The sequence below is a fragment of the Trichogramma pretiosum genome, unplaced genomic scaffold, assembly GCF_000599845.2.
Source record: "Trichogramma pretiosum strain Unisexual culture from Peru unplaced genomic scaffold, Tpre_2.0 scaffold3, whole genome shotgun sequence".
Taxonomy (NCBI): domain Eukaryota; kingdom Metazoa; phylum Arthropoda; class Insecta; order Hymenoptera; family Trichogrammatidae; genus Trichogramma; species Trichogramma pretiosum.
In genome coordinates this window covers 4,516,527-4,540,266 of record NW_019641698.1, presented here as the reverse complement: position 1 = coordinate 4,540,266, position 23,740 = coordinate 4,516,527, and the positions used below count along the sequence as shown (strand labels likewise).

Genomic DNA, 23,740 nt, shown 5'->3' with positions numbered 1-23,740 from the left:
GAAATAAAAAATAAGTTGTTAAGTGACGTGCGGGGAGAGAGAGAGAGAGAGAAGTAAGCGTACTATACAAGTCTAAAAATGTAAATAAGCAGAAATAAAAGGTGAAAAAGGTCAAGCGCGCGACCAGTTTCCTGAACTCAATTTGAAATGTTTTCTTTCTTCTCCTCACCTTCCTGCTCTCTATGATACTTTTGTCTTGGTTTTTTTGTGCACGCAAATTAATTTTTCATGGCTATTAAAAAATTTAATTCGTGCAAACAACCCATAACAAGGTGGCTTGTAAAATAGCGTTGAGTGACAATTTTAATTTTCATAGATTTGTACAGGATATAATGAATTTTCATTCACAATTGTATTCCAACCTGTACAGTTTTTGTCAATAAGAATTTGAATGAACGTCAATCAAATATTTATTTTATTGGTTATTTATTTTTCTGGGAAAATCATGTCACTTTTATCATCATTTATTTCATGAAAAGAGTAAACCCTCAAAGAAAAATTCCCCTTTAATTCGGTACAATTCACGGGATAATTAATAGCAAAACTCGCCAGGTCCGATTATTTACCGCGCAGCACGAGTCCTTCACACGCGTATACATGAGAGATAATAGAACTAATTTATAATATCCAGTCTTTCAGTAAAAACAGTCACGTAGGGATATATCAGTGATGTGTACATGCCGGGTTGGCGCAGCGTGTATAGCTCACACACACATACACACAACAGGACATACATATAGTATACGAAAGCAGAAACACACCGGGCGGCTGGCTCGCATATCCCAAGCGAATCCAAAAGACGAGTAGTATAGCGTGCAGCAGTAGTACGACACGCGAGAAGAGAGACTACATACTACTTCGGGCACACACGAGCTGACGCGTGTGCAGTAACGGAATCGTACTCTTGGGGGAATGCATCCGAGAGCTCGAGCGCCCCGAGTTATAAATCGCGTATACGCGTATACATACGAGCTGTTCGGGTTCCTCGACGCGTGTGTGAGGCATACGCCGAGAGTCGAGCTGCGCGCGCGAGAAGCGTGGCCGAGAACACGCCGACGACGAGCGCGCGACAATACAATCGAGGAATAATTTTTTTTTTTTTGCTCACACGAGATCTCACGCCTCATGGCGGTGCTATGTAGTGCGAAAAGAAAGAAGGAAGATATTCAAATTTAAGTCGCGCGTGAGCTGCAGCTGAAAATAAGAGTATGGCAGAGCCTGAACAGTCAAGATTATTCATCGGCAGAAAACATCAGAAATGATGAAAGATTCATTGCGCTCGTCGTCGGTGCATGGGTCTTTGCACTACCTACTGCATCGAGTTAGAATTCGCGAGAGCTGCAAGAAGAAAAAAAAAGAGCGATTTATACCGTGTGCAGTAGTAGCTGCGTGGTATATATATATAGCATCACCTCTACAAAGCCTCGCGTCTCTTGCCGCACGCGTATATTATACATTATATACCTATGTATGCTGTAAAAGCGTACGTACCACTTTTCCTTTTTCCCCGGCGCACGACCTCTCGCCTGCCTGCCCGCACCCGCACCCGCGCCTGGCCTGGAAATCTGCCAGAATGACTTTAATTTCGATAAAAATTCAAATGCACCCCCGCGCGCGCGCGACTACCGCATCAAATATCTTTCAAGACGTCGAGTGTCACGCGACGCCTTCTTCCTGATTTAATAATTTTACCCTCTTAACTACATATACACTGCCTTATCATTTTTCAGCTTTTTTTTTCTTTTACATCGTGCATGAAAGTATATAGATATCTCTTCTTGGCTTCGATCAATTTTCACAAACATTCACGAGCGAGATTGTTATTTCGCGGACAAGGGGGAAAGAAAAATCTCGGAATCGAAATGGCCCGGGGCTAATAAAACCAATGTCTTGGCCCGCGAAATTTCATTGGGACAATATTATTCTAGCCCCTAGCCACGGGATAGTTTTCAGATATCCCGCTGTCCTATCTTTGTACATCGTCCTTCGAGCACTTTCTAATCTTCCTTGCGATTGCGTCGAGGAAACAAAACACTCGATCGTTGTATAATATTGAATATAAATTTTACGGGTATTTTTTTTAAGCAGGTCGTTATTTTTGTAGTCGCGTACTTCGAACGGAAGTGAATAAGCAGAATTTGTTGACAGAATTCGCATGCCACTAATAAACAGTGTTTGATCTCGCAAACAACACCTGACAGCGGAATCAACCTTAAATTATCGTAGACTTTTGTTTGGTAAATTTCAAGATGATTACTCTTCTCTTTTGGCTCAATTTTTGAGAGCATAATATTTGGTCAACATTGAAAATTTGCCATTATTGCAAGTTCAATGCAATATTGAATCATGTAAATATTGAATTCGATCATACATCAAATTTCGACGGTTTACGTAATCGCGCGGCAAGTGTTTTTAATCGTCTTTTGACGCACCTTCTCTTGTAGCTTATGTTGACATTTGTTTGTCGCGTGGTCTCGTATTGCAACAGTTGTCAAAAGAAAAAAACTAGAAATGAAAAAACTAATAATACTACAAAATGCAGCTACACAAACAACGCGTGAAATCAGCAACGATTATAGAATTTTGAATTAAGCTCCACGCGCGGGGAGACTGAAGCAGCTGCAAGGCTCGAGCGTTCGTTTTTCCATGAATAAATAATTTACCACGTCGGCGTGTATATACGGAGAAAATTCGTGACGCACTTGTAATTTTCCTCTGGCTTTAATTGCGTATATCGCATTAAACGCTTCGACTTTTTCTCTGTTTGCACTGCCGTATAAACTATCCTTATACTGTGCTCTGCGCGAGGTCTCGTATTTTTAGTCGAGCGAAATATCCTATACATTTCCAGGATATAAATATAGTTAGTTTTACCACTCAAACTCGAATTATCATCGCGCGCAAAATGACCGAGTTATTGTTTAATTGGATTATACGCCCACTCTTCTCTCTCTCTCTCTCTCTCTCTTTCTCTCTCTCCTCTATCTCTCCGCTCTCGCGCACGTGAATTCATGATTTTTTTTGTTTTTATCTTTCAAATTTCAAAAGCTGCACCGAACGCGCTACAGAAATTTGATAAATTTGTTTGCTTTTCCGGTTGTTTATCGCCCGTGCCGATTGATAATTATTACGGGTGCGTCAATATGTTTTTATTTTCCGAAGGGCAATTAGCCCAGTCATTGTGCATTACTGTTTATGTTAATTATGATTCGACAGAAATTTCCGACAATTACAACGAAAAACAAACGAGGCACCTAAAAATTGCTCGCACGAGGATTCATTTATTAGTTATTGAAACAAGCCACCGAGCTTTCAATTCCATCATTAATCATCAATTACAACTACACAATCTTGACGTTATAATATCTTCAAGATTACGACTTCATAACGATTTATTTATACGCTCACCGCTCATGCACTGAACAATCATCAAATTATTTCTTTCAACAAACGTGGCTCTTCTAGTCCATTAAACTTGTGGCGCGGGGTCGATAAGCAAACAATTATAAACTTTGCGTACGATGCGTATAAGTAAGCGACAAGTGTCAATGTACTATGCAGTTGGAAAGTAGCAATCTAGTCATTCACTTGTTCTCTGTAAACCGAAAAAAAAATTTTATACAACCAAAAATGTTCAGTGTTATTAAATTAATCTGCGTTGCGGCGTTGGTCGCGAGTGCTCAAGCTGTTTCCGGAAACTGTAAGTATACGAGCTTAAACGAGAAATTATGGTAAAGATGAAACTTCGAAGTGATGGGAATTTTTTTTCTTCCTTTTAATTCAGACGATGGTGTTCTGGATGAGTTGAAGCAACGGGTCGAGGTAAGATTTCGCGATTCTAGTAGTTTAAAGTTCGAGGCGTCAAGTCGGTAATTTTAACTTTTGAAATGTGTTTCCCAAAAGCTGAAAAATGATGCTGCGGTCGACGCTTACATAAAACACCAGGTCGACTTGATGGCGAATGATGGCAACCTCAAGTTTCCTGGAGAATACGAGATGCGCATGCCGTACATTTTCGACAGTACTTTGTACATTAATATGCACAAAGTCGTTGCCTCGTGAGTTGATGATTATTTTGGCATCGAAATTACAGGCGAAAAATACAGACTTTTCATTCAACAACTTTTTACTATTTACAGCGACGTAAGACATATGCGCAGATCTGGTCCCTCGAGCGCCCGATTCGGGGCTGATTCAATCACGGTCAGGTATCCAGTAGTTCTCCCCAATATCAGAATCAAATTTGGATTGGCTAAGGTAAGCACAACTCGTTCGTGGAAAAGTGAAAGTTCGTACATCGACGAAAAAATTCATGCGGTTCTTATTAACAGTTCAAAGTCTTGGGAGTACCGACGAGCGTGAACACAGCCTACATCGACGTGAGGAAGATGAGCGTAATGGTCGAGTCAACCGCGAGAATTACCAAGAACGAGTGCGACATCAGCTTCACCTTCGATCCAATCAGAGTATCGAACGTGAAGATCGGTGGCACCGTCCTGGCGACGTTCGCCGGAATCGACGAGCCGGTTTTCAAACGAACGCCGGCCTTGATCAATGAGGCACTCACTCGCAAGTACAAGGAATACGGCGACTATCTCTGCCAATCTCTGAAGAAAAATTAGAGATCGACGCTGGCATTGATCCATGACTTTTACGTAATCAAGAGAGAGAGAGAGAGAGAGAGAGAGAGAGAGAGAGAGGCAAATTTTTCTTTTTAGTCATTACGTTTGTGTACAGAAAATATTTTCAATAAAAAAAGCTTTGATTTGAAAAATCAAAAAGCTGCGAATCGAGAGTCTTTTGAAGATACATATTATTCCCCCTGCAGCTGCATACACAAATTTGCGTCTCTGATATTTTTCGCGGTGCGTGTTATTGCAAAGCTGGCTTTGATATAGTGATCGATTGATGCTTTTCAGCGGTAAAAAAAGCGTCATTTCATACATCTCGATTTGAATTAGACGATGTAAATCAAAATATTTCAAAAGATACAAACGTACGTGGCTTTGTCACGAATCCCTCTATAAATTCAAATTTTTCCATCCCTACACACAGATATATTTTTTTTCGAAAACAAAATATTCCATACATCTGTCGCGTCGAAAAGCGCGCGGAATCGTTCGGTGGATGCTCCCTCCTCCTCCTCCCCTCCTCTATTACATTTGCTTTTGAATTTTTTTCCCGTATTCTGCACATTTCGAAGAATCATCTCTTCGGACATAAATTCTTGGCTTTACAGCAGCGAAAGCTTCGAATTTAGCTGCTGCTCATGCTACTGCTGCCGCTGTTGCTGGACCTGCAGACGCTAATAGTCTCGTTTTTCTTCTAATAACAATGCGCCATAATAAATTTGAGTTTCGGCCCGCGCGCGCTTGCGGGCGGACGCTTAAATATTTATACATATATCTAACATTTTTAACGTGTATAGCGAAATTTACGCTTTTGCTCGGCCAGAAAAGAAGACGTGAGTAAAAAAAAAAAAGCAGGCGCCGAGCGTACCAAGATCGCGGAATGGCGTATACCTCCACGTACCTATATACACAGCTAACTGGTACACAGTGAGGTGTGCGCGCGCTATGGCTATACGCGATACGTGTTTCGAGTTTAAAGGGCCGCTAGTCGCGCGTCGTATATCACGTCGAGTAAAAACTGGAGAGAGTCGAGACTCGCTGCTATATACGATACTGCTAGCGCTTTTAGCCGCACAAAGTCGTGGATGAGTATAGCGTGTATGTGTGCGTGTGTGCAGTGTGGCTTCGGATACTTTGAAACTTTTGCTGTTTTTTAAAACGCGTAGTTCTTTTTTCTCTCAAAAAGTAGAAAAACTACGCAACTCGCTTTTAATTGATCGCCCCACGCGCGCACGAGCTTGATTTTTACTTCGTTTCGAAAAAGTCGACTCTTTGACCGTGTAACGCGGGGGCGCACAAAGAGCGCCATGTGTGTACATACACCTATCCCAACATCGGTTATAGAGCTCGAACCGAGGAAAAAAATTAAAAGTGTGTTTCAACATTTAATTTTACATCGTTCCGGAGTATATATCGCGTTTATCGTTGCGCGCGACCCATCCTCGTTCCCTTTTAATGCCAATGAATAATAAAAATATTTGCCCATGCTTCGGTCTCTCTCTACTTCAAAAAATCCATTATCTCGCTCTCAGCCTCGCTGTATACAACGGCCGCACGTAGCTCCCGTATATACTTATTCATACATCTCTCTTCCTCACTTATATTCCGCGGGTCCACCGAGCGCCGTGCCAGCCACTGCTGCTCGGTTTAATAATTTCGTCTTTTTAGTTTTTTTTTATCTCCTCTCTCTCTCTCTCTCTCTCTCTCTTTTCTCGTCGTGTCTCTCTTTTCTTCGTATATTTTATTCTCGCAAACTGCGCACAAAACGTCCAAGTTCTGTGGGTGCTTAGACTCGCAGAAGCTAGACGACGACGACGTCGCGCATCGCGCTTGCATACATTATTTATCGCACTATGCAAGGCGCTCGATCTATACGCGGCCGAGAGTGAGAGAGAGAAAAAACCCCTCGCGCGTCTGTGTGTATACTGCAGCAAAAAGCCGGCTGAAACTTCATTTTTCGACGCTTCGCCCTCCTCGTCAGTCTGGAGATTTCAAATGTGTTAGACTTCATGAATACCACTATTCATTAATGGATAAGAGATTTAAGATTGCAAGTCTTAATGTTTTAATATCGCAGATTTTTTACATTTTAATTCTTCTAGCAACCCGCTAATGTTAAAAACTCTTTCTCTGCGTGCCGAATTACGTATGAAATTATTTTATCTCAGCCACAAGCCGTTGGTCAATTCATTAGATGGAAAATCGATCGATGAGAAAATCGTGTAACTTTTGCGATCAAATCGCCAGCACGTGCAAAATTAACGAAGTCGATCGCCACGGTCAACATACATATAATCAAACCAACGTCATTAAAAATCCGAACCTACACTTCCATAAAGAAAATTCACGTCTCTCGTTCTTTATTCAGCAAAATCAAAGCATTAAATTTTAATTACGGGGAAAAAAATTTATCGACACGATCGGTTACAAGAATCAGCAAAAAAAGAAGCGCAACCGCGATGGTGTATAAAAAATACTTAACTTGCCGCACGCCCCCGTCGTGATTGTTCGTCCTCCCGACGCCTCACTCTCTTTCTCCCTCGTTATCGTACGTTATCTTTCAATCTGCGCCGCGCTGTTGTGGGAGAAGAAGATAGCCCGGGTCTCGAACATTGCGGTCGGACAAGCGACCTAGTGGCAATTTCGCCAGCTTTAAGAGACTCATAACGGATAAGCACCGAGCGGCAGCAGCGGCAGTCGAGTTTTGCCGCCGTCAAGGTGCGCAGCAGCAGCTAGTATAACGTAAGGAAGTAGAGGTTCTCGTGATAAGAAGTTTATGTAGCAAATCGTTTAGTACATGGTTATTGCGACTGAGGTACGTTTATACATGTACTTCGTAGCTGCGATCTTATAATTTTCAAACTCCGAGTAAATGCGAAGGATAGCTTGCTGCTATAATATTCGTCAAAATTTATTTGAATTTAAATGCCTTGTTTTGATTATTTTACTGTGCTTTTTAGTCGAACCAAATATGTGGTTCAAGTAGACAATATCAACGTGCGATCAGACACATCCACACCGACCGATGTCGACTCGAATGGAAAGTCAAAGTCGTGAGTTCAAAGAATTAGCAATCGTATTTTTTTAGTCATTTAGAAAAAAACATCCCACTTTCACATAAAAGTGGAAAAAAGAGAGAGGAAAATTGCGACATTTGACTCTCGTAAGAGCGCACGTACTTGATCGAGAAGTCAAAATCTGTGCCCCAGTCCAGTGTAAATTTTGTACACAGCCATCGGAGAGGATCATCCGGCATTTCCCTAAAGGGACACGAACAGAGCAAGAGCCGGAAGTCCAAAGTGCATAGAAGCTTTACTCCAGAGCTCGCCGGGTGACTATCGAAACGCTCGAACGTTAAATGCCCGGCCTCGAGTCTTGCAGCAAACGTTGCGAGCTTGATAATATATGTCACGGGCCGCAGTTGAAAATTCGAAAAGTGTAACGTAAAACTAAAAAAGAAAAGCGAAGCGTGATTCGCGTGAGAAAATTCGTTAAGCTATGCGAGCGCGCGTGGAATACTATGTAATACTTATTCACGTTGCAACCGAGTCGCACAAGGCTGATTATGCGTAATCCACTTTGTGCGTATCAGACGCGATGACTTGAACGCGAACTTAATACCGGGGGGTTTGCACGAATAAGCCTCCGGCGCGTATTTATAAGGGTTAAAATGTAGCACACGCATTCCCCTCGAGCTAGATATAGAGAGAATTAGAAAAACGTACGGATGTAACGTGGGATTTCTTTTTGGGGATAAAAAATACGCACAAGAGTTTCATGAATGTTGATGATATAGCTGATGCTGCTCTTTGATGAATAATTGTATCTGGTCTCTTATGAATTTTATTTTATCATGCACACAAAAGTCCGGAGGTAAAAAATAGTAAACTTATTTCAGCTTTGAATACTGATCATCTCTCAGAAGACAATGTTTAATGGAAATTTTAAACTCGATTATATGTTTCAACACGTAAAAAGTTAAGATGGATGTTCGCTGACGAGAAGAGAGAGAACCACGTGGATATGCATTTAAATTTTCCATGTTTAATGCGAAAATTGTATAGATATTCTTGAGAAAGTATGAAAGGCAAAAATGGTAATTCGATAGCACGTTAAGCTGCCTTCAAAAAGCTCTGAGAAGCTCTCTGCTTCGTGTGTGCTTTTAATTTTATTCCAAAAGAAATGAAATTTTTAAAATAATTAATGAAATTCTCATTTAATATGTTATAGATATAATTGACTTACTTTTAGCGATTCGAATCGATAACGTTGGAATTTGAAACAATGATAATGCGTTGCGCAATAATTATGAGATGAAAAATAGCCCATTTCGAAGCCGCAATTATGCCAATTAACATTGTTGTATTTAGTTCGTTAGAGCTCCTATTAATTGGGTTAAACGAAATGAATAGTTTATAATTTGTGTCCATCACTCATACAAATTGAAATGTATTTTCAAAAATCAAAATATTATTCAATTTGATACTACTTTGTTTGCCCCTTTATTTTGAAAAATTTAATAAATAAAAGCCACCAAAAAAACTTTAATAAAATATTTTTCAACATTCAATACGGCCAACTTTATGTTACATTGTACGATGTACATGCATCATTTAGATAGAATAATATTATTGCATCGTATTACTCCTGTCACGGTCTGAACAATGGAATATCTCGTATCATTGTAGTAAATAGCATTTCAAACAGCAGCTCGCTCCAATTGAAATTCAGCATATTGCCGAGGATTCCTCGATTTATATAAATTAAAAAAAGAGAAAAAAAACAAACGAGAATTTCAGCTCGAAGTTTCTAAACAAGACAGGGGAGATGAGTATGATGGAACGTACAAATGAATCGATGTAAATCAACTGATGCGTCGCTTCGATCACTATCCATACGCACACACGATGCAGTTGGAATCTCGTGAAACTTTTGCTCTCAGCGAGCGATGAATCGACAGCCTCCTTTCCACCCCCGGCCGCGTAATTTGCTTACCCTTTTTCGAGTGCATAAACGCGTATACGTGTGCATTATATATACGCCCGCGCGCACATAATAAAGCCGAACTGGCAAACAAAACAAAAGTTACGTACGGTACTGGGTACGTGGGTAGTGTGTTGCGTCCTACTGCCTACATATAGCTGCATCGTATACATAGTGTATATGTGTGCAGGCGAGCGAGAGGTTTTATGAATTTTACGCGATACGAGAAAAGCACAACAACTAAATGGTTTCCATACAGCCACCCACGCGCGTACCATATGATGCTGCAACCAACTTTTTTTTTCAATCCATTAACTTTCGAATTCATTTACGGTCGGCATTCCGCGTACATGAATATACACATATACTGGACAATGTCAGTTATATTATATACGTAGCGTACAGTATATGCGCCATAGACAGAGGCTATTATAGTTCGTGCTTCGCGTATATCTAGGTAACTCGGCTACATAAAGCGCGTACGTAACGCGCGGGGCAGGTCATGATTTGTTTGAGAAATCAAACGAGTTTTAAATAGTACATCCACTGACGCGTATACGCGGGCGCACAATGCACATACGAATGCGAACGTATGAATTTTTATATCCCGTGCTCGAGCGAGCGATGATTTAGAAGGAAAGAGGACGAAAAGAATCAAAAATATTTTTTTTGAAACTAGATGAAAAATATGCTCGTGACATATGCACTAGATAGTAATAATAATAATCATGATAATAATAACACATATCACCTACACAGGTATCGACAATTTTCTTTTTCTCTCTTTCTCTCGAGTGCACGAACATCAGAACTAAGGGTATCTGGCAGGTATCCAGAGCTATTCCGCATGGACACTGTGTCTCTACATAAAATATGGTGTCTCTTGAGCTACTGTGCCTGCATATGCACCCAGACTAACGTGCACAATAGTGGCTGGTGCGCGGGCTATCAACCCTTTTTTTGGCCTTTGTGCGCGTCTGTATACGTGCTGTAACGAGAATACAGGTGACGCGATACGATATTCCGCTGCATTAACGGATAAAGAAAAGTGTGAAATGCGCTTTTTTCTCCGTTTACGTTGAACGCGCTGATTTGCTCTCTACGCTCCATATGAATTGAATGACATTACAAATTATTAAAAAATTAACGATATAACGCTGTATTACGAGATTGTTTATGTAACGCAAACCAAACGTAAACTTTTTCAACAAAATATTGCAATTTTAGTTTTTATTTATAAATTGATACAGAGAGATGTAAACGTCGCTACACAAACGTGAACGTTTTTTCAAATCATTTTTCTTTTTTAAATAAATGTACAAAAATAGCCGAGGAAAAAACGTCGCGTTGGCCGCACAAAGAATATAATGCTAAAAGCAGATGTCATCGCAAATCGTAAAAAACGAAAGAAAATTTGCAAACGTGTGCATCCGACTCGCTAATCGAATACAAGAGCCGCACAGTTCGTTTTACAATGACGTACACAAAAAAAAAATACGACGACAAAAAACAATGCGAAAAAACATCGAACAAGAAAGTAAATGAAGAAATGTGCTCTTCCGATCACGTATATATACGAACGAACGAATTTAAGATTCACCGCGTTCCTCCTCGCTCTCAGAGAAAGGCTCCTGATTGTCGATGTCGGATTGACTATTGCTCGCTGCCGCCGCTGCAGCAGCCGCCTCCGCCTCCTCGGCTTCCAAAGCTTCCTCTTGGTCTTTGGCCGACATGCCTTGGAAGAGACGGGCGTGCTCGGCTATTTCCGGTATGCGGTCGTCGATCAATTTTTCCACGTCGACTTTATCCAGCTCGTCCTGGATGCGACGTCGAATCGGTCCCTCGAGGGCATCCATTATCTGGTTCCTGTGACGTGATTTGCGTGTGCGTTTTTTAATGCAGTTTGTCGGGAGAAGGAATCGCGAGAGAAAATATTTAATATCCGCAGCTCTGCGGGGCGTAGCAAAACTCCAGCGCAGCCGGCTGCAGCTTACCTGAGCAGGTTGGGCAGAATATTGACGCCGGCCTCGACGAGATAATCCAGTGTCCCGGCGCCGTGGATCCTCGCCTGTATGTTGCCCAGCTCGAAGTCGAGCTCCTCGAGGGTGGCGCGCTGGCGCGTGTCCAGCGGCTGGCTGAGATTCAGCTGCACCCGGAAGTACTCGATGGTGAAGCTGACGGTGCCGGCGCGCGACACCACCCCGCCGATCAGACTGACCTCCCAGTGGGTGCGGCCCTCGATCTCCTGGGTGCCGACGTCCATCACGGCGTACACCGTGCCGTTCTCCATGCTGAGGGTGATGTTGCCCATGCGATAGAAGCTCGCCAGGCCCGTGAGCCAGGTGTGCGACGACGTCATCGTGAACATGCCCATGCTCTGGCTGTAGTCCTTGACCTTGAACGGGTCGTAGCCCATCTCCGAGACCTGCTTGCGGGCCTCGGCCACCGCCATGTCGAACGGAGAGATCGAGTTCGGGAAGTAGTTGGGCAGCTGCGATATGTGCTTGTTCACCTCACCCCTGTAACAGCAGATAGGCCAAATAATATTAAAGATCTAACGCTCGATTGCGATGCGATTTGAGCTTGGGTCGATTGCGCACCTGACATTGGTATTGACCTCCTTGAGGATGTAGGGCTTGATACTGTCGAATATGAACGAGCCGACGGAATTGATGAGACCCTGGAAGACCGAGGCGAAGAAGCCGAGGTTCTGGAAGTCCATGTCGATGTTGTCGAAGGTCAGATCCATGTCGATGTCCTGGGCATGGAGTTTGCCGTCGTTGCCGACCTCGAGCCTGGCCAGGCCCTTGACGTTGACGCCCTTCAACTTGACGATGAAGTCGCCGGCCGACGAGGAGATCCACGAGGACAGCGTGTACAGGCCCTTGATGTCGAGCGTCTGTATGTCGAGGGCCACCGAGACCTGCATCTTGGCCAGTTCCGACCTGATCTGCTCGATGCGGAACTTGCTCAGGCCGTAGACCTTGATGGTGTTGAGATTCATGGTGAACATGGAGAACGAGTGGCGCATGTTGGGCACGGGCATGGGATCGGGTATGGGGGCGCCCGGCAGCCCCACAGGGTCCGCCTGCTGGTAGTGCTTGAGGATCGAGCGTATCTGGTCGCCGAGCTGCTTCTCGCCCAGGGCCATTTGGGCCGCGGCCGACGTCGCTGTCGTCTCGTTGCCACTGCTAGCCGGGCTCTGACTTGTCTCGGCTGTGAATGACAAAATCGGTACGCATTGTAACGATGCCTGCTCACGATACATTTCACATACGCCGAAATTTGCTTACAGATATCTTTGAAAAACTTTTGATAAAAAAATCCGATTCGCAATCGTATCGCTAAGCCCGAGAGCATGTACGGTGTCTTTCGTTTAGTTCGAGTATAAACGACGGAGACAAACGAAGAATAAAAAAAATACGAAACGAAAACATTAAAGACTTACCGCAGTTGGCGACATTGCAGCTGCAAAAGAGATGCAGCGCGATGAGTAAAGCGACGACGATCGACGACGACGGCGGCGACGCCGTTAAATCCCAGCGTCTCATGATCTATATACACCAGCTCGATTATCTCCACGGCGTAAATGTGTGTCAGTACAATTGATGTCTATGCGCAGCACACGTACGTAGATATATGCGACGCGCTACGTACGTATTAGCGTTATGTATATGTGTGTATGCGTCTCTGCGTGGGAGAAAACGAGCAAAAGAGAAAAGGATCGGGCGTCTCGGGTCGTCGTCGCGCGCTATCTCTCGCGCCTCTCGACGCTGCTGCGGTATAGCAGTATGCCTATACACCCCTATTATCTCGCGCTCGTGTTCTCAAGTTCGCCAACTCCTACGCCGCGATTTTCCTCGCCGAGTTTTCGCTGCAGCAGGCACAGTGGTAGGCCGCACACACCCACACGCACAGAGACACGCGCGAGATGTTGTTACAAAAAAGACTACGCGCGGGACCGACGCCGATGTCGCACTCGAGATTCGACTTCTTTTCTTCGGACGAGACCCATGTAGTAAACGATCACATGTGTGCGCCTATATATATTCGTATGTAATCTCTCTCTCTCTCTCTCTCTCGCTCTGTCTCTCGTACGGCTGCTGATGCTGCGGCCGCCGCCGCCACCGCTGCCTCGAGTCTTCGCGGGGTCACGCGAAATGTAGCTCGAGGGTCAAGCCCCTTATCTCTCGTTCAATTATAAATATATGTAAGAAAAGATAGAGAGCGAGCGAGACAAACACACAAGCTTGAGAATGAGACTCTAATCGCGCGCCTCTCACGCTCGGAAGCTGAAAATCTTGTGTACGCATGCATTCTGTTTTCGCTTCATTCAAGAGTCGAGTGTCTTTTTCTCTTCAGTAAGACCGTACATACCATTTGCGTACACGTATATTACAGCGCCTATCGCGTGCTCGCGCGGAAAACATCATCGCCATCATCGTTTGCGCGAACGAGGCTCAGCAGCACGTGTTAGACATTTGGCTTTGGCCGTAATGTAACGGCGATGCGTCAGTATGTCGTGATGAGATGAAAAAACCCAGATCACAAGCAGATGCTTTTGTGTGTAATAAGCGGTACAAGCAGCCGTCGCAAGATCAGCCTAATAGCCGAAGTATTATGAACACTCAATTTTATTTTGATTCAATTAAATTGGTTGATGTCTTTTATGTCGATTTGATACGAAATCTCTCGGTGTACGCGTCGGTGTCAAATGTACTTGACATTTCTAAAGTCATTTCTCGTTTCGAAAATTGAATTGGCGAGCGATGTAGAGCACAGCTATGTCAGTGTACGATAAAAGAGAATAGTTAGAAATCGTTGTTATCGATTCTGCTGAATAAATTCGATTCAATATTTCAAATAACGATACTTTGGGAACTAAAAACAATGAAGTAGAATTATATTTTTCAGAATTTTTCTATACGCTTATTTATTAAAGGTTTGTACTTGAATACTGGGAGTCAACAGTCCTAAAATTTGTAAGAAAGCTAGAGTACACTTTTCGATATGTAATCGTCGCAGCTTTTCAGCGCGGCTTGCATGTCCTTGTAGCCGGATAACTCGCAGGCCTCCGCCAATCGAAGCCACTTGTAATCCTGATGCTCCCTTGACATTTGCACATCTTTGGATTTGTCGAGCAGCTCGGCCAGCCAATAAATCACGGTTTTCATCTTGCCTCCGACTTCGTACTTTAGTTCCAGTTTACAGTCCTCGTAAACCTTCAAATCTTCTCTCGAGAAGCCGGCTTCCTCCTGAGTCTCGCGATAAGCAGTTTGCATGTCATTTTCTCCAGGATCGACAAAACCTTTTTATATAAGCATACGCATCGAGATATTGTAAATTTTTTTCTTTTCGTATTTTGAGTGAAAGAAACCGCGAGTGCTACCTTTTGGCGGTGTCCAGTTGTGTTGGCCGTACGACGCCTGCATCAACAGGTACTCGACATTTGGCAAAACTCGTCGGAAAATGATGAAACCACAGGAACGGAATGGTCGAGACATGACTGCGTACGAATATTTCTCAGTGTTGTGTATGCGCTTCGATGTTTACAAGGCAGTAGCAGACTGTGTGACAGGCGACAGCTGATTCGAACGTGCGGCTGACTGTCGGACTCAAGTAGCTGCTGCCACCTGCTGCTCATCTCAAATTATTGTTGAATGTTGCAGCAATTTAAATCAAAGTATTAAAAAACCTTTAAAATTAAAACAATTAAATAAAATCATATGACACTGGGTAAAAATTCAATGACTTGCCAACAATTTCTTTTATCGATTTGACATTATGAAATGCCGAAATTCGCGATTATGAATAGTTCCACGAACAGCCGATTGAGGTCACTTTCAAATTTCTGTCTTCCCGATTGAAATGAAAATACCATTTTTTTACCAAATGCGGTTGTAGTAGAGCACGTGGCATCGCTTATTTTTATTATAAACTATATCAAAACCAAAATAAATACAAGTAAGTGCTGCAAGTATGTAATAATTGATGCTTGATGTTTACATTTATACATACTTTTATGTGAAAGATTATTGCTAAAATCTATAAAAACACCTGGAGCGTTTTAATGATTGGCACAATATAGATTTTCCACAATAATCTTGAGACTTTCAAGAGCTGTGGTTAACCATTAGATTGAAAAAGTGTCCTGTTGTCCAATTGAAAAGTGTTTATTCAGAAATATGGTTCATGTTTATTTTCCATTGATTATTAATGTGTGGCCTCTGTGTTTTTGAGAGCATAGCACCTTAGCATATTTGACATTTAATTTCATTTTAAAAATTGATAATGAGGGAATTAATAATTTAAATAGTTACTTTAATTGAGTTTGCATAATATAGTCAGGTTTCATATCGATTAAAATGTCAATAAAATTTTATTGTTGACCTTCGTTATTTATCAAAATATATTATCTAAATGTCTTAGCTGCTTGACAGTTGTCAATTATGTTGATCAATCAAATTTTAATTTTACAATTTTTATAAATTAATACTAAGAAAATATAACTTAATTCAATTATTCAAAATTATTGTATTATTATTAAAGCTAACACATAATAAATATTTAATATAATTATAATGTGTCAATTTCAGAATGCCATTAGCTGTAGATTATCTACACCCTGCACCAGCAGAGGAAAAAAGGAAGCACAAGCTTAAGAGATTGGTACAAAAACCTAACAGTTATTTCATGGATGTGAAATGCCCAGGTTGTTTTGTAATCAAAACACTTTTTTCCCATGCGCAAAAAGCTGTTCCATGTGATGGTTGCAATTCCATTTTGTGCACACCAACGGGTGGTAAAGCACGTCTGACAGAGGGATGCTCTTTCAGAAGGAAAGTTCAGTGCTAGTTTTTATTTAAAAAAAAAAAATAAAAGACAGTAACATATTTTCTTGCATGCATGAGAGTTTTTTTACCATCCATAAGACATCATATTTACTTACAACATTTTTCAAACAATTTTGAAAAGCTGAGTGGCTAAATAAAATATTTTACAGACTAATAGTAAGAGAGGAGTGTTTGTTACTGCTTACAACCATCTAATAATAAACAAATAATATCTGAAGAAAGTATAAGTGATGAGTAAATAGAGATCTGTTCTAATGATTTACTTAATTATGTGATGAAAGCATGCATTGATATTTAGTTTCTTAATAAATTTTGGTATGTTGTTCAATATCTAATCTGTAATTATTAAAATACCAGGTAAAATATTGAATTTAGATTATAAAAAATATCAGTTATGACTTGGTTCTAATTTTCTATTGAATACTATCAAATACTATACTTAATTCTTTAAGGACCACTGTACTCCAGTTGGTACAAAGTTAATAATAAATTTTAACACTAAGATGAGGGATATTGAATGTTTTCCATTGATGTGTTCAGTATTTATGAAAATAATACAAAATTAAGATAAATTGAATTCATAACAAATTCAATTATAAGTCAAGTAGATTAAAATTTTATGATATCTTAAAATCAAATCACATAAAATTAGTTGATTAATGTATCAATGCATAAATCAAATGTAAATGTAACAAGGTAAGGTAAAATAAACCAATAACAAATAATTTGTTATTTTTTTCAATATTTGTATTAGATTAAACACCAAGTCTTTTTAGCTTCATTTATCCCTGTTGTGCCTCATGTTTCTGTATAAAATTTTTTCGTTTCAAAACAAAACTCATGCATTACAATAATATATTTTAGTTTAATTATAATAGCCGAGTTTTTTGTTTTTTTTTATTTTTTCAATTATGGGTGACTTTGACTGTATAGAGATGGCAGTTCAGAAACAATATGTGTTACCATTTATATATAAACGATTATCATTTTTTTTCGGCTACATTTTGGCTAAGAGATATTACCAATCACCAAATAACACTCAGCAAAGCTCTAATTAATTTTTTTTTTTACTCGCATACCTATCTACAAACAAAAGAACGTTTGAGTGTTTTGTCAATTTTCTCGATTTTTTGATTGAAGTTTCTCCTCAAAAATGTTTCTTGTACTTAAAATGTGAACAATGTCAAAGGATAAATTTTTCGATATACTTCACTTGATTGAACGAGGCTAGATAACGATTTTTTCTCAATATTGTCTTTACCCAGCCATCCTATTATGTTATTTCCATGTGAAATTAACAAGTGTCATTCAGATGATTTCTTGGATATAAGTATTTTACTTTGTAACTTTTATACATTTATCCAGACATTCATCCAAAGCTGATTTGCATGGTAGTTTTACTTTTTTTCGAATAACAATATGTATATATGTATTATTTACCTACTAAAGTGGTTAGGGACTTTTTGTTTTATGTACTTTTTTCGCATTACTTGGGGTCTTATTAATTTACCACTAATAATATCGACTACAACAGTGACAATTTACAGAGATCGCACGTAATAACACCTTGAATATTAATTTCACCTCTGCTCTTACAAGACGATGTACAGAATTTGTTAGTAATTGTTTCTTTAATTTTTTGCTTCCGACGCATTACAATTGCCTACCAAAGATGCTTTACAATGTTTCTATATATTATTCATTATTATTATTAACAAGGAATTCGAAAAATGTATTTGACATAATTAGTCTCATCGCGATTTATGTTATTATATTACATAGTTTCAATTTGTCCAAGTCTTAAATCGGAACTACATTTGATTGCAAAAAAAGGTTTATGTAACTTGTATGTGTAGCGTGTGATTTCATATGCACGAGACATGTAAATAATATTTATATGTAACGCTTCAAGTACGAATTTTATGTTGACGTTGTCTTAGCCATTGACAATGAAAAGAAATTTCAGTGCCTCCGATACAATTATCACTCTGTATCATGTATCAGAAATGACAGATTATCATAAAATGATCAATAATCCGATAACTTATTTGACACAGCATGCTGGATCCGATATTTTAGATTCTATCAGTCGATTATCGATGCCCAGCGCTGTGCCTTATAAGAGTGAATAAGGTTGTACGCTTCATTTATTTAAATTTTCATCGAAATTGATCATCTGTAGCAAGTTTATTATCATGTACTTATATAAGAAATATGAAAAAAAATCAATCTTATACAGAGCGTGTGAATAAATTAGTCTCTCTAACAGTAACAAAGTTGATTAATTGATCAGTTGTTAGGCAATAGAACTTTGATATCTTTGTGAAAATTATGAGCCCAAGATAAAATTCTCCCAGACATAAACAAGGTTACAACATTTATTCAAATGGTACACATTGTACAATCATACTTTTATTTTTTTTATTAAACATGATTTCATTTTTAAACTAGTACCTTTATTAAATTATATTCTATTTACACTCGTATCTGCGTTCATTTCTTTTACAGCTTCATTTAAATCTTAAAAGTTTATTTGCAAAACTTTTTCTCGATATTATCGCAGAATGAAATAAAAGTTACAATATTACATGTATATCCAATTGTTTATTTATATATAATATCTAAATTTATTATTTAAATCTCACGTAGAAACAGCAGACCTTGGTGGCAATTCTTCGTAATAATTATTTTTTAGTTTCCTATAAGTGCGTTTTTACTTGCTCTTAGCCTCTTAATTTTTTTCAACTACTTAATAACAATCATTTGACACTTTAAATCTGATTCACTATCCACATCGCACACAGTCCACTTGTAACATTCATAACAGACGCACATGTATTTTTTTATAAGTTATACGTTAATCGTTACATCGATGCGACTATTAAATCACATTCGAGACATGAACCTACGTTTTCTCATTTCATTCTACATTTATTATTGTATTACATCTCCGATTTTTTAATTTTAAAACCATCATCGTTTGTCTCGATATTTTTATACAATCATAGTCCGTTATACATCAGATTCGTTTTGTATTTCGCACTACTCACACACGTATTTATTTTATAATTATCATAGAGTTATATCATATTTTTATATTAATGTGACGAGAATAATCATAACTGATCATTCATTGTTATTATTATTATCATCAACTTTTAAATTTTCTAGTATGAGAACTATTAATGCATACGTATTTTAAAACTAAACGTCGAACATTTTTTCTTACCAATTTTGTTTACTTATAAGAGTGTATTTTTAGTGTGTTTATATATTAATATAAAAAGTAAAACATATTGTAAAAATGATCGAAAAAAGGCTGATCGACGATCTTAGAGAACATGTGGCGCGCGAGTGATTTCGAACTAACAACAAGACACTCAAATGTTCGGTCGGTGACTCACGAGTGGCATTTAATATTACAATACCGTTTATTTATTTTACTTTTTTTAATAAAAAATATGATTTGGTGTCTTGATATATCTATAAATATTTATATTTCTTTTGACGACGCGTAATTTCATTCCTGACAACCGATCATCTGCCCATAAGCATCTCGCAAGTTTGTGTGTTAGCCCTTATTCACAATAAATAAAGAAACATTGACGACACTTTTCAAACGACACATATTTATGTATGCATATATTTGTGAATATATGTATGTGTGTAATATTTAAAATTACTTTGAAGTTTATCGTCAATCACCGTACAGTTTTTCGTAGACTTCCGGCCGAAAAAAACAATATTCGAATCTGCAGCCAGAATAAAATTTAAAAAATGTCGAAAATCACATACATTTTTAACGTAATCTTGAACATTATTTAATTTTACTTTGACATTTTTTATGTTAATCGAAGGCTCTGCACTTGCACACGATAACATTGGTCTCGTCTTCAATCTAGTTTCACATAGTCTTTGCCGTTGACACTTTATACGATCACCACCTCTGCACTGGTTATAGTTTTTTCACGTTTATCACAACTCTTTCTCCCTCGCCTTCAGTTCCTCTCGCATTTCTATGATTCATTTTACATTCACTATATCTCTCATTAGCTTCGATAAACAATGTACACTTTTACAACAAAACTCATTCAAATGAGTAAGAGAGAAAACTCGCGTTTATAATAATTCATAGTAATTATAATACTGTGGCAACAGCTTAATATTATTTTATGTTCACGCGTCCATAATAGTCGCGCGCCGTTTGCTCTATCGATCAACATTGTTATTTCGACGCGTATGATTCAACCATTAAAAAACCCGCGTACCGCACCATCTTTTCTCGCATTTTTTTCTTTTTTCATTTTATAATACACATTTTACATCTCATATAATATATATATATAATTTTTATTTTCCATCTTAATCATACGCCCGCGCATCGAGTGATGTCAATAATTATTCAGTCCAGCTGCCGAGGGAATTTTGGCACCTTATATATATCGTACATATAATAATGGAGCGCGCGATCAGCGTTATAACAATTATGAATCGCAGCCTTAGCCACAGTATCAACGAGAACTTGCGAGAGTTCAAGATTTGCGCTTCGTCGTTTACCCCTAACACAATCTACATTGCAAAACCGACTCCGTTCAAAAATTCAAACGAATATCTCTTGTGACGAGGTTGTTATCGTGTCAGATGAGGCGGACGAGGAGGAGGACGTCGTAGTGAGCGAAAGGGAAGGTGCCGGATAGGGCTCGTAAAAGTAGAGCCTGAACTCGTCGTCGTCCGTTGGTAGCAGTACTAGTTATGGATGATCGTCGTCTTCATCATTGTTAGCGACACCGCGTGTCGGTTGACTCTCGGCATTCGCGCTGTTATCGTCGCTCGCCGTCGCCGTTGTCGTCGTTGGCGTCGTCGTATTAGCCTTTTTATGGTTGTCCTTGTTGTCGGAACGATTGTCGGCATCGTCTTCGTCGACGACGTTGCTGCTGCTGTCGCCGCTGACGCTGCAGGTAGTGGTGGTAGTTGTAGTTGTAGTAGTTATTGTTGTTGTTGTTGTTGCTGCTTCTGCTTCTGCTGCTGTTGTGTCCGTGGGGATCGAGGTAGTAGTTTGACCGGTGGCAGGAGCCGCAGTCGTCGCCGCGGCCGCACTGCTTATCGGCAGACGAGCAACGCCAGCGGGAGGACGAGGATGCCGATGATCGTCGCCGCTCACGGCAACCGGCAGTCACAGCTTGAGCTCGTTCGCTATCTTGCTGGCGATATTCTTGAAGCCGATCGACGTGCCGGAAATCCTCTTGAAGCGCACGCCGTTCAGCGACAAGCGCGGCAGCTTGCATACCTCGATCTCCCACTGAACTTGGCTGTCGTGCTCGCCGTGCGAACACAAGAGCAGGAAACGCTCCAATTGCTCGTATTGACATTCGTTTGCGTCCAATACCTTTGGAAATGATAAAATTATGAAATTAGTGTCGACATTTTTTTATCCATCATCGGCGTTGAAAAAATATACTTCAATTATTATCTCCAAGTGTGATAAAAGCTCATTAGTCCACAGTTATATTCATATTTTTACAATGTTTAATATAGAATTGGTTAAATGACGTTATAAATATAATACACGTCCGTTTCGTCATTGTCCAAGTTTCTTTTGTCAAAGTATCTCTTCGTTGGCTAACAAGACTCCTCATAAATATCATGTTTGAATTTTTTTAAATAATTTCATATCTCTCACCTTACGAATCTCCGACATAATTTCTAGTGGATCTCTACTGCTCGTTGTTTTCATACTCCACGTGAAACGTAAACTGCGTGGTTTAACTTGTTCGTCATTAGTAGTCGCAGCACTGCAATCATTAATTGAATAAAATGAGTTTCTCATGTCAATTTTAATATCTTATGTACCTTTTAACGATCGTATCTCCACTTCGACTCATATAATATCGATTTCATTATCAATTAATTATAAATTATTAACAAATTCTAATTCAACTATCAATTACTTTTCATGCAAATCAAACTTTACCGATTTATAATTACAAAGAAATTGTAGAAAAAAGACATATATATTTTTTAAACAAGCTATGATCTTTAAAACTTAAAAAAAAAAAAAATTTTGTGCATAATTAGAGGAAAGAATCAGTATATCATAGAATTATCTACTCTGCAAAATAAAAGATCGATGAAAAATTTTGGTAGCATGTTCATTGAAATTCGAGAATGATTATGTCTAACATCGAAATGAATGAGTGAAAAGATCGATTCGTTGATTGAAAAATAAAAAAATAAATAAAAAATGGATCGTGGCATAACTAATGCAAAAACGTACCTCACTACTTGTGGTGGGTGCTTTGGGGATACGGATGGGTCCATGGGGCTGAAATAACAAAACAAAGGCATATTGCTAACAAAAAACATTGAATTTTGAAAAAAATAAAAATAATTTTTTGAATGCTTTTGGCTCATACGCAACCACCACCATAAATTCCAAACTCATTTTGCTCAAAAAATTTTGTCATGAACTTTTCCAGCTAAGAAAGTTTAATCGTACATACTTTTTGAAAAGAAAAGTAACTGAAGCAAATTAGCATGAATATGAAATAATCGAAAAAACATTATGGCGTTGAAATAAATTTATAATATATTGGTGACTTTGACAATCTCTAACGTTATAATGACATTCATGAAAAAAAAGCTTGAAGCAATTTTTTTAACCTTTAGAGGACCAGCATTTTAAATTTGTGAAGTATCAAAAAAACCAAAGATGGTATTTGGTTTACGAATTTATTCATTTCTTAATAAACCGAATTCTCTGTTAGCTCTTAATCTTTTTAATTAAGTATGTGAATGATTGCAGTAGTGTATGGGTGAACATTGATTTTCAACGCCGAATGGTATGAAATAACAAATTGGTAACAACACGATCTTAAGTTTATTAAGTAAAAAATGAACAGTCAACGTTTCACTACATCGAACGCAGCTTTTTTAGGATTAAAATAATTGCTGATCGTTGACTGTAAATTTTATGTTTAATAAACTGTTTTCTTAACGTCCCAAAGTGAATAAGTGAAAGCTTGTGTTGTAAGTAACTTTTTATTAATTGAGATATGGCGTTGGAAAGTAAGTTACAGCTTGACACTACCGAAAATTATTCATATACTGAATTGCGAATTTGTTATTGAATAAAGGTCGATACCATTATTTTTTCCCGATCTTCACAAGGTCATGGAAATAAAATAGCTCATGCAATAATTTTTTCTGCGAACTAATTCAATTTAAAAATATCCATAAATGCAAGGTTCAGTATAAATAATTTGATATTGCAGA

The 23,740-nt window shown here is 39.1% G+C and overlaps 5 protein-coding genes across 14 annotated transcripts in view; 2 read left to right on the top strand and 3 right to left on the bottom strand.

The window, feature by feature from the left end:
- Positions 1–3,394: 3,394 nt before the first annotated feature.
- On the top strand, positions 3,395–4,637 carry LOC106650772. The gene is made up of 5 exons (XM_014368974.2): positions 3,395–3,700; positions 3,785–3,822; positions 3,904–4,058; positions 4,140–4,257; positions 4,332–4,637. Exons 1-5 carry the CDS (start codon positions 3,556–3,558, stop codon positions 4,620–4,622), a joined length of 747 nt encoding a protein of 248 aa, XP_014224460.2. The 5' UTR covers positions 3,395–3,555; the 3' UTR covers positions 4,623–4,637.
- Positions 4,638–10,811: 6,174 nt separating this feature from the next.
- Positions 10,812–13,617, bottom strand: LOC106650870. The gene is made up of 4 exons (XM_014369108.2): positions 13,063–13,617; positions 12,215–12,830; positions 11,609–12,133; positions 10,812–11,480 (listed from the first exon to the last, which is right to left on the bottom strand). Exons 1-4 carry the CDS (start codon positions 13,163–13,165, stop codon positions 11,204–11,206), a joined length of 1,521 nt encoding a protein of 506 aa, XP_014224594.1. The 5' UTR covers positions 13,166–13,617; the 3' UTR covers positions 10,812–11,203.
- A 931-nt stretch (positions 13,618–14,548) lies between these two features.
- LOC106650894 (bis(5'-nucleosyl)-tetraphosphatase [asymmetrical]-like) lies at positions 14,549–15,326 on the bottom strand. The gene is made up of 2 exons (XM_014369150.2): positions 15,004–15,326; positions 14,549–14,922 (listed from the first exon to the last, which is right to left on the bottom strand). Exons 1-2 carry the CDS (start codon positions 15,116–15,118, stop codon positions 14,606–14,608), a joined length of 432 nt encoding a protein of 143 aa, XP_014224636.1. The 5' UTR covers positions 15,119–15,326; the 3' UTR covers positions 14,549–14,605.
- Positions 15,327–15,486: 160 nt separating this feature from the next.
- Positions 15,487–17,101, top strand: LOC106650820 (40S ribosomal protein S27-like). Its single transcript, XM_014369038.2, has 2 exons — positions 15,487–15,578; positions 16,211–17,101. Exon 2 carries the CDS (start codon positions 16,212–16,214, stop codon positions 16,467–16,469), a length of 258 nt encoding a protein of 85 aa, XP_014224524.1. The 5' UTR covers positions 15,487–15,578; position 16,211; the 3' UTR covers positions 16,470–17,101.
- A 425-nt stretch (positions 17,102–17,526) lies between these two features.
- The window catches only part of LOC106650803 (serine/threonine-protein kinase MARK2-like), a 61,798-nt gene continuing 55,584 nt past the window's right edge, over positions 17,527–23,740 (bottom strand). For 8 of the 10 annotated variants that reach the window (XM_023462459.1, XM_023462454.1, XM_023462451.1 and 5 more), the window contains 3 exons: positions 22,743–22,790; positions 22,149–22,260; positions 17,527–21,854 (listed from right to left, as the gene is read on the bottom strand). In XM_023462459.1, coding sequence (XP_023318227.1) covers positions 21,642–21,854; positions 22,149–22,260; positions 22,743–22,790 — 373 coding nt within the window. In that variant the 3' untranslated portion in view covers positions 17,527–21,641. The remainder of the gene's footprint in view (positions 21,855–22,148; positions 22,261–22,742; positions 22,791–23,740) is intronic. The other 2 variants (XM_023462460.1, XM_023462453.1) reach the window with 1 other exon arrangement.

What these genes read in the sequence shown, in the direction of transcription:
- LOC106650772 (XM_014368974.2), top strand. Translation starts at nt 3,556, where the DNA reads ATGCAGTTGGAAAGTAGCAATCTAGTCATTCACTTGTTCTCTGTAAAC. An exon ending in TCAAGCTGTTTCCGGAAACT is followed by an intron (nt 3,701 to 3,784) that starts GTAAGTATACGA and finishes CTTTTAATTCAG; the next exon opens with ACGATGGTGTTCTGGATGAG. An exon ending in TCAAATTTGGATTGGCTAAG is followed by an intron (nt 4,258 to 4,331) that starts GTAAGCACAACT and finishes TCTTATTAACAG; the next exon opens with TTCAAAGTCTTGGGAGTACC.
- LOC106650870 (XM_014369108.2), bottom strand. Translation starts at nt 13,165, where the DNA reads ATGAGACGCTGGGATTTAACGGCGTCGCCGCCGTCGTCGTCGATCGTC. An exon ending in GAGGTCAATACCAATGTCAG is followed by an intron (nt 12,134 to 12,214) that starts GTGCGCAATCGA and finishes CTGCTGTTACAG; the next exon opens with GGGTGAGGTGAACAAGCACA. An exon ending in ATTCTGCCCAACCTGCTCAG is followed by an intron (nt 11,481 to 11,608) that starts GTAAGCTGCAGC and finishes ATCACGTCACAG; the next exon opens with GAACCAGATAATGGATGCCC.
- LOC106650894 (XM_014369150.2), bottom strand. Translation starts at nt 15,118, where the DNA reads ATGTCTCGACCATTCCGTTCCTGTGGTTTCATCATTTTCCGACGAGTT. An exon ending in CAACTGGACACCGCCAAAAG is followed by an intron (nt 14,923 to 15,003) that starts GTAGCACTCGCG and finishes TTATATAAAAAG; the next exon opens with GTTTTGTCGATCCTGGAGAA.
- LOC106650820 (XM_014369038.2), top strand. Translation starts at nt 16,212, where the DNA reads ATGCCATTAGCTGTAGATTATCTACACCCTGCACCAGCAGAGGAAAAA.